This window comes from Ichthyophthirius multifiliis (genome assembly GCF_000220395.1).
Source record: "Ichthyophthirius multifiliis unplaced genomic scaffold scaff_1120509251142, whole genome shotgun sequence".
NCBI lineage: Eukaryota > Ciliophora > Oligohymenophorea > Hymenostomatida > Ichthyophthirius > Ichthyophthirius multifiliis.
Window position 1 is genome coordinate 1 of NW_004086164.1, and position 9,334 is coordinate 9,334.

The window sequence follows — 9,334 nt, forward strand, 5'->3', positions numbered from 1 at the left end:
ACCCCACCCCACCCCAACCCCAACCCCAACCCCAACCCCAACCCCAACCCCAACCCCAACCCCAACCCCAACCCCAAACCCCAAATCCCAAATTCCAACCCTAAAAAAAAATAGACGAAAAATCAAATCCATCACCCAATTTCAAAACAATCTTAATAACAAACTTTATTTTAAATCCGAACTAAAACATACCTAAATCAATACCAAAATCTAAATATATATTTTATATCATATATATGCTATAAATAAAAATGAAAATTAAAATACATAAAAAAAAAAATATAATTATTAAAATAATTTTAAATTTAAATTAAATGTTTAAAAATTTAAAATTTATAAAATAAGTCAAAAAAGCATAAAAGATTATACTAAAACATCCAAAAATCTTATTAAATCAATTTTTTACAAATTTTAAAATATAAAAAAAATATTATTTTTTATATTTTTAATATAAAACTAAAATATCTATTAAACACAAAATATTATATTATATAATTAAAAAATATTCTAGAACAACTTTATCTTTTCTGTGACAATTAATCTTACTTTTTATTTTTTAAATCATATTGTATACTTTATTTTTATTATTTCATATATACATTCTATATAAAAATATTTTTTTATATATATTATCTAAAATTAATTTTAATATATTGAAAATATTTTTTTATTTATAAAAATTGGATTAAAATTATATTTTAATAACTCAGTATTATATTTTTTTTTAATATTATTGTAATAAATATTTTTATTTATTTATGAAAAAAATATATTTTCGAATAATGATTGGGTTGGTATTATGTTTTGGGTTTAGATTAGCATTATGTTTTGGGTTTAGGTTAGTATTTTTTTTAATTTATAATATTAAAAGTTGCATACATTCTTATGCATTAAGATTTTTTATAATCATGTCTAATATCGAATATCGAGTTTTTAGTTACAATGAATTAATAAGTTATCTTGATTTCTGATTAAGGGTATGAGGTATATGTCCCAAATGGTGTTTTGGATATTTTTAATTTCACTTTCTTAGATGCATTAATCTACTTAAAATTTTTTTTTAAATAAAATAATAATTTTTAATAATATATTTTAAAAATTATATTTATATATATACCCAAAATTAAAAAAATAAATAAAAAATTATATTATTTATTATAAATATAATATATATATCATTTATATTTTGAAAAAATTGTATATATAATTTCCATATAAATAAAAATCATATATATAAAAAAATGTTTTGAAAATAATTAATAAATTTTTGCGTTAAAAACTATTTTTGAAAGCCGTTACACAGTTTTCATTATTTGATCTGTTTGAATAGGGTATGGAATAGAAAAATTGGTAAATATAATTATTACTTTTCTAAAGAAATTATATTTGTTTTTTTCGAAATTTCGTATAAAATTTTAGATTATATATGAGCATTTTGATTTATTTATATTCTAGATTTATCTGAATATTATATTTTGAGCAAATAACTCGGTGTGAAATATTTTTTTTCGGAAAATTTTGCGAATTTATTAAAAAAAAAAATTCTAAAAAATGTTATTATATATAAATAATAATTAAATTTTTATCAACAACAGTTTATTAATAATAAAATTTGTTTGACTTCAGCTTTGACTATCGATTCGCATTAAAATGAAAAAATTGTTAAAAAAAATGGCCACCAAAAAAAAGCATTTTTTGTCAATATCAATTGTATATATATAAATTCAAATATTAAAAGTAAATACATTATTTTTTACTTTATTAAAATCTAATACATTTTTGATATTAAATACTATATAAATTATGGTTTTAATAATAGAAATTTTTGATAGAACAAAATTATATGACTATTTATTGAGAAAACATCTATATAAATTTATTTGATTAAAAATTAATATATTTAATCAAATATGTAAAAAAAATATATTATTTATAGAATATAAATTATATTTATTATTTTTAATTTTAACAAAATAAAAAGAAATAATATATAAATAGTAAATTTTATTTACTTTTTATATTTCTTTTTTAATTTTTTAATTAAATAAAAAATTAATTAAAAATATTTAAAGACATGACTTCAATTCAATAATTATTTTCTAAACTATATTTATTATTTACTTATTTTTATCCTTAATTATTTTATTAATGACTTATTTGTTCATTACTGTTTTTTTTTAATAAATTTCAAATGAAAAATTAATAAAAATAAATAATTAATTTTTTTATCATATTTTTTTTTTATAAATTTTTTTTTTAAAAAAGTTTTTATAAAAAATAATTTATTTTATAAATTTATTATATATTATAGATTAGATAAAAATGGATATCGAAATAAATGAAAACAATCGTTGGAGAGACTTAAAAAATATTTTCGAAAGAGATACTTAGTTCAAAGGTCCTAATTTTGCTCCTAGTGAAGAGCTTACTAATTGTTACTTAGAATAAGCAAAGGTTCTTGTTATTGGAGCTGGAGGACTTGGTTGTGAAATATTAAAAAATTTAGCTCTTTCTGGAGTAAAAGATATCCATGTTATAGATTTAGATACTATCGATTTAACTAACTTAAATAGGTAATTCTTATTTAGATAGGATGATGTTGGTAAATTTAAAAGTGAAGTAGCGGCTAAATTTATTATGAATAGGTAAATTAAGTTAAATATTTTTTTTAAAATAAAAAAGAGTACCAGGGTGTAAAGTGACAGCTCATGTAGGGAGAATAGAATAAAAAACTGATTCATTTTATAAAGAATTTCAAATTATAATTTCAGGGTTAGATAATGTCGGAGCAAGAAGATGGTTAAATTCGCTTGTCCATGGACTTTGTGAATTTGATGATAATAATTAACCAATTCCAGAAAATCAAATACTTTTAATAGATGGTGGCACTGAAGGATTTAAAGGATAAGCTAGAGTATAAAATTAAAAAAATATAAATTATAAATAGCATTTAATATTTTATTGAAAAATAAGGTCATAAAACCATTCTAAACTGCTTGTTATGAATGTACTTTAGGAACTTTACCAAATTAAGAAACTTATAACATTTGTACAATTGCCAATACTCCAAGAACTCCTGCTCATTGCGTAGCTTATGCTTATTTAATTGAATGGAAAAAATAATTTCCAGACAAAAAACTTGATAAAGATAGCATAGAAGATATGCAATGGGTATTTCAAACAGCACTTTAAAGAGCATAATAATTTAATATTGAAGGAGTTGATTATATGATGACAATGGGTGTAGTAAAAAATATAATTCCTGCAATTGCTTCAACAAATGCAATAATAGCGGCTGCATGTGTAAATGAGGCTGTTAAGGCTATTACTGATTGTAGTTATGTTGTTTAAGATTATTTTCAATATATGGGAAACGAAGGGTATCTTTTAATATTCTTTTTAATTTTAAATTATTTTTTTAGATTGCATACTTTAACTTTTAAATATGAGAAAAACCCAAATTGCTTTATATGCTCAAATACTCCAATTAAAATAAAAATTAGTAAAAATATGCTTTTGAAAGATTTCTAAAAATTATTATAAAGTAAACCATATGAATTTTTAGATCCTTCTTTGACTGGTCAAGATGGAAGATTAATTATTCCAGTTGTTATGAGAGATCTACATAAAGAAAAGCTAGAAATGACTTTTGATTAGCTTGCTTAATAAAATATTTATAAGGAAGGGGAAATTATATATATTACTGATTAAAAAATACATTCTGTAGCTAAAGTTATAGTTAGCTTTGATGATTGATTTTTTCATTTAAAATATCAAAATATTTTCATTTTTATTTCAAATTTTATTATTTAAAACAATATAAATTTTTTATAATTATTTATCTTATTATATATATTGAAAAATATTTTTTATTTATTTATTTTTTTAATTAATAAAACAAAGTTTAAATTATTTTAAAAATTTCAATATTTATTATTATACTGTTTTTAATTTCAAATTTATCTTTTTTTAGATAATCCAAGTTTTTAGCTTAAAATTAATAATTTAATTATCAATATTAATTTAAAATATGTTTAAATATATATAATATGCAGAAAACATATCTTAAATAAGTTAAGTATGTATGAATATAAAAAAGCTCATACAATTTTTTTGAAAATATTTAAATATTTAAAAGAGACACTATCATAAAAATAATTATTCTTTTTATTAAAATAATAAATTTAATAAGTATTATGAATCATTAATAATATTATGAACATTAAAATTTTAGATCTTTAAACGATATAATAATTAAAATTTTAATTCTAAATCAATAATAAAACATTAGTACTTATCTAAAATTTATTTGTCTTTAGCAAATTCAAAGGAATAGAAATATTATTTATAAAGTTATAAGAATTCTTTTGAATAATTTTAAAAATGAATTCTATATAAAAAATTAATATAATGCTTTAAAGTTTTATTAATAATATACAAAAAAATTATTTCTTCTTCATATGTTTTCTTAAAAATTTCTATTCTAAAAATATGGCTGGTATTAGAAACAAATAAATTTTCTATTTTTTTCAGAATTTCGAATTAATTCTATATTATTATTAAGCTTTTCGTTAAATATTTAAAGTACGACTTTTTTTTAAAAAAATATCTTTTAAAACTTAAATTAATAAAATTGTCTTCCTAACATTTTATAATCTCCATCAATTAGCATTTTTATTATTAAGTTAGTTATTAATTGTACATTAGTTTTCATTATAATATTAAATATTTGATCTTATGCTGTTTAAAAAAATACTCAATAATTTATTTAAGCTAGTATTCTTCTTATTTATTATAATAAATCTATGGATTAAATTTATTTATTGCTAAATTATATAAATGCAATTTAAAATTCTTTAGTTTCTATATCTGTTATAAAAGAATTGTTGTGATTTTTTAAATAATAGTTTCAATGATAATTACATTAATTTTTTAATTTAATAATTTATTAATATTGTTTTTACTCTAATATGTTCTACTATTTATAAAATTAAAAACAAATTTAACAAAATTTATAATATTTTCTATAAAATTAAAATCTTAAGAAATGTTTATTTTTCAATAGAATATTTCAAATATTTATCTTCGTATTATTACTAAATATTAAATATCTAATTTTTGATTGAATTATCTTATCTTGGAAATATATTGAGAAAACTAGAATAAGAAGAAATAATATTTAAAGTACATATAAAATTTTATATATAATTAATTCCATTTTCATTATTGATTTATTCGTCTGTTATTTATAAAATTAATTATATATCTGATTATAATATTATAATTTTTATTTATTTTCTGAACTAAAAGTAAGCATTTTTTATTTTAGCTAATGACTTTTATTTTCAAATCAAAATATTAATTAAGAAGCTAATTCTTTTTAATTTTTATATAATTTATAAATTCTTTATTTTTTTAAATTATTTAATTTTTATTACTTTTTGTCAAAATATTTTACTTTTTTAATAAAAATTATCCATCATTAAAATCTTAATAAGATTTAAAGAATATATTATGTTTCCATTTTTATTGATTTTATATTTATTTTTAAACATTTTTTTAAGCTCTTATAACTTCTTAAGCCTTTTATAATTTTTTGAAATATATTAGCCGTTTATATAAATTTTAATGAAGATTCAGTGGTAAAGATTTTGATAACTAAAGAAAGATTTTTTAAAAAAATAATGTTTTGGTTTCTTGGATTTTTATTAAAATCATATATATATTATTGAGTTTTTTTATTTATTTAATATATGTCAATATTCATTGAAATAATTTTTTAATATATATTTTAGTCTATTTAAAGATTAATAAATTTTTTTATATATGCTTTCATAAAGAAAATTAAAATTATAACTTAATAACTTATTGCAATATTATAAAAAGATATAAACATATTCACTTTAAAAAAAAATATATTTCAAATAAAATAAATAATTTAATTTTAATATTAAAAAATATATTATAAAAATTTAAGAGATATTTTTTTCAATAATATTTAAATAATAAATTATTAAAAATATCTTTATATTAATTAAATTATATATAAAATATTCTGAGAAAATTAATTTTTCAATGAAAAAAAAATAAATTAAAAATAACTCTTATTGCTTATATTATTATTTTCTATTATTTAGATAATTAAATATATTATCAAAAATATTTAATTTTAAATTAATATTGATAATATTTATTTCATAAATATATTAATAAAAATATTCTTAATCAGACAAAATATTTGTATGTTAATTACTATTGCTCATTTTTAATATTTAAAATATATGACATTTTTATATTTTTTTTACATAATTTTATATATTTTTTTTTCAACAATCGAAGAATATCTAAAAATCACTTGCTCCTGTTTTTTTATATTCATTTATAATCCCACTTATTATCTATTCATAAATTTAAAAAATTAAAACAATAAATTTTACCTCTTTAGTCAACCCTGGTGAAAGTTTTTCAATACTTTTTATAGCCTTTTTCATAGACTAGTATAAGCATTCTTATTCTTAATTAATTTGACTGTTTTATCTTTGATGAATAATTTGCTAAGTGCTTTATTCTTTATTTATTTCTATAACAGTTTTATCTAAATCTAATTAAGGCATTTAACTATCTAATTTAATAATAGTTTAAGTTTTCCTTTATTCATTATTTGCAAGTTATTATTAATTAATTCTTTTTTATTTAATTCCTTCACTAAATTAGAAAAAATAAAATAAAAAAGAATTTAATTATTGATTTTTACTCAAAAATCTCAGTCAAAAATTGAGTTTTTTTAGCTCTTTAAATAAAATCTGTTAATAATAAGGATCCACATGAAGCCCTTTCAGAAGATACTTTATTTAAGCACAATTTAATGAATTCTTTAAATTATCTTAAAATAAAAAATATAGAAAAAAAAAATTATTTAAATATATACGAAGAAAAAGCTTCATCTATTTATAATTCCTCATTTGTAATAGAAAATATTGCACTGCCCAAAGGTAAATCACTATAAGGAGGTTTTCCATAAGCCATTTCTAAGGCTGTTATAGCAACAGACCATATATCACTTTTAGCATCATATTTAGAATATTTTATTGTCTTTAATATTTTAATTTATTTAGTAAAAATTTAGTTATAAATACTTCTGGAGATAACCAAAATGGTAAGCTTGTTAAATGCTATTTATTTTTACTTAAAATGTCTGTAAACTTTTAACTTAAAGAAAAATCAGTTAATTTTATTGAACCATCTCTATTAAGCATAATATTTGATGCTTTTTCCATTTATTAAAATTATTTATTTTTATGAAATATTTAATATAAATTTTTTACAAAAAAGTTTTTATTAATGTATAAATTTTTTACCTTTTAAATCTCTATGAAGTTTATTATTATCATGTAAATATTTTAATGCTATTAAAACTTATTTAAGAATTATGCATATATATTCTTCACTTAAGGGTCCATTTTTTCTTATCTTACGTTTAAATTAAAATAGAATTATATTATTTATATAAAATACCAAATCTTAAACAGAACCTTCATTAAAATATTCCATAACAATATAAAGTTTATTATCATAAATAAATGACTCATATATTTTAATCGTATATTCATCTTAAAATTTAGACATTTTATTTATTTCTTTGCAAATATCTAAAAGATCGTCTTTTTGCTTTAAAAATAAATTTAAATTTATTTATATTAGTAATAAATTAATACTATTATGTTTATCTCTTTTAATGCAACTGTTAGACCATTTAATTTGTTTAATCTTGTATTAAAATTAAAAAATTGAAATTAAATTGTAAAAACCCCTTATATAAACAAGAATAATTATGTGTTTATGCAATTATTTCTACAAAATCATAATTTTCTTTTTTCTAATTATAAATTTAGAATCGATTTTTAAAAAAATAAATTTACATCGTAGTTCAATATATTCATATGATAATAAATCAATTATTTTTTATTGAAAAATATTTTTTTATAAATTTAAAATTAGAATAATTTATATTTTAAAATAATGTAATTTTAAATAATTGAACAAAATGATATTATATTTCTATTATTTTATATGGTTTTTTTTAATTTTATTTTTATTGTGTTAAAAAAAATATTCATCAAATAAAAAAAAGATAAATTTTTAAATTAATTATTACAAAAAAAGAAAAATTATTAAAATAAAATAAATACAAAAATTATATGTATTTATATATTTTAATTTCAATTAATATATATTAAAATAATCATATTAATGTATATGCTTAATCAATTTTTTATTATTTTATTTTAATCATTATATTAAAATCTCTTCATTTTATAATCTTTCGAGAAGCTTTAATTATTTAAAATAAAAATATAAAAAATAAATAAATAATAAATGTTTACAGCAGCTTCAAGAATATGAATATTATTTAGTGACTCTTAATAGACAATATTTAAATTATCTAACTATTCTATTTTTTAAATTAATTCTACATTTTTTTGTGTAAGTTCAAGCGATTTTCTTTCTGATTACTATTTATATAAATCTCTTGCTCTTGTTCTAATATAATTTAAAAAAAAATATATATACATAAATATAAATATAAATACATTTCTTCAATTTCTTTTAACAACATTTCTATTTTTGATTATTACAGATCAATATTTTATTCTTAATTTTAGGAAGAAAAGTTAAGAATTTATACTTTTAGATTGTTTGCCTGCATAAAAAATTAAGTATATAAAAACAAAAAATATATTTACTTCGTTTAATGCATTATCTCTTTCTTTCTTTTTAGCTTCTAAAAGTTCAACTTATCTTTATAATTCATTTTATAAAGTTTCAATTTATATTTATTATTAACTTATTTTGCTTTCATATCTCTTTATTTGAGTTTCATAATTAACTTTTACATCATTTAATTACTTCATATTAATAATATGTAAAAATAAGTTGAAATAAATTTACCATAAGTTAATTTTTTAAATTTAATATTTCTAATTATAGTTGACCTTAATTATTAGAATTATTAAGTGAGTTTTTCAATTCTGACCTTTCTCTTAACAAAATAGCATTACTTCTTTATAGTTTTTCATGTTCAATAATTTTATTTTTATAATTTTCATCCAACTCTTATACTTTATGTTACAGCTATTAAATCTGAGTATTATATGCTGTCCTTTCAGCTTCTGAAACTGTATTGTTTTGATTGACTTATAAATTTTTGTATTATTCTAAATTTAATTTCATGTTTTCTATTTCTTTGATTCTTAATTGTTCTAACTTTTCGATTTTTTATTTCCATTTTTAGGAATTTGTTTCTACATTTTACGCTTATAACAATTGTTACTAT

At 17.0% G+C, this 9,334-nt stretch overlaps 3 protein-coding genes across 3 annotated transcripts, besides 7 other annotated features; 1 reads left to right on the forward strand and 2 right to left on the reverse strand. All coding sequences in view use genetic code 6, as the record gives it.

Annotated features, from left to right (window-relative positions):
- Window positions 1-84: a microsatellite.
- A 712-nt stretch (window positions 85-796) lies between these two features.
- Window positions 797-843: a microsatellite.
- A 288-nt stretch (window positions 844-1,131) lies between these two features.
- Window positions 1,132-1,183: a microsatellite.
- A 1,037-nt stretch (window positions 1,184-2,220) lies between these two features.
- Window positions 2,221-2,259: a microsatellite.
- A 63-nt stretch (window positions 2,260-2,322) lies between these two features.
- IMG5_147960 (nedd8 activating enzyme, putative) lies at window positions 2,323-3,756 on the forward strand (the record flags this gene model as incomplete). The annotated part of the gene is made up of 3 exons (XM_004031000.1): window positions 2,323-2,645; window positions 2,683-2,914; window positions 2,974-3,756. The coding sequence occupies 3 exons, from the start codon at window positions 2,323-2,325 to the stop codon at window positions 3,754-3,756; spliced, it is 1,338 nt and encodes a 445-aa protein (XP_004031048.1).
- A 428-nt stretch (window positions 3,757-4,184) lies between these two features.
- Window positions 4,185-4,226: a microsatellite.
- A 1,173-nt stretch (window positions 4,227-5,399) lies between these two features.
- Window positions 5,400-5,433: a microsatellite.
- An 893-nt stretch (window positions 5,434-6,326) lies between these two features.
- IMG5_147970 (serine threonine kinase ste20, putative) lies at window positions 6,327-7,626 on the reverse strand (the record flags this gene model as incomplete). Its single annotated transcript, XM_004031001.1, has 7 exons — window positions 6,327-6,398; window positions 6,438-6,528; window positions 6,755-6,883; window positions 6,929-7,092; window positions 7,137-7,267; window positions 7,359-7,470; window positions 7,516-7,626. 7 exons carry the CDS (start codon window positions 7,624-7,626, stop codon window positions 6,327-6,329), a joined length of 810 nt encoding a protein of 269 aa, XP_004031049.1.
- Window positions 7,627-7,998: 372 nt separating this feature from the next.
- Window positions 7,999-8,036: a microsatellite.
- Window positions 8,037-8,289: 253 nt separating this feature from the next.
- On the reverse strand, window positions 8,290-8,617 carry IMG5_147980 (hypothetical protein; the record flags this gene model as incomplete). Its single annotated transcript, XM_004031002.1, has 3 exons — window positions 8,290-8,331; window positions 8,385-8,541; window positions 8,592-8,617. 3 exons carry the CDS (start codon window positions 8,615-8,617, stop codon window positions 8,290-8,292), a joined length of 225 nt encoding a protein of 74 aa, XP_004031050.1.
- Between the last annotated feature and the right edge of the window lie 717 nt (window positions 8,618-9,334).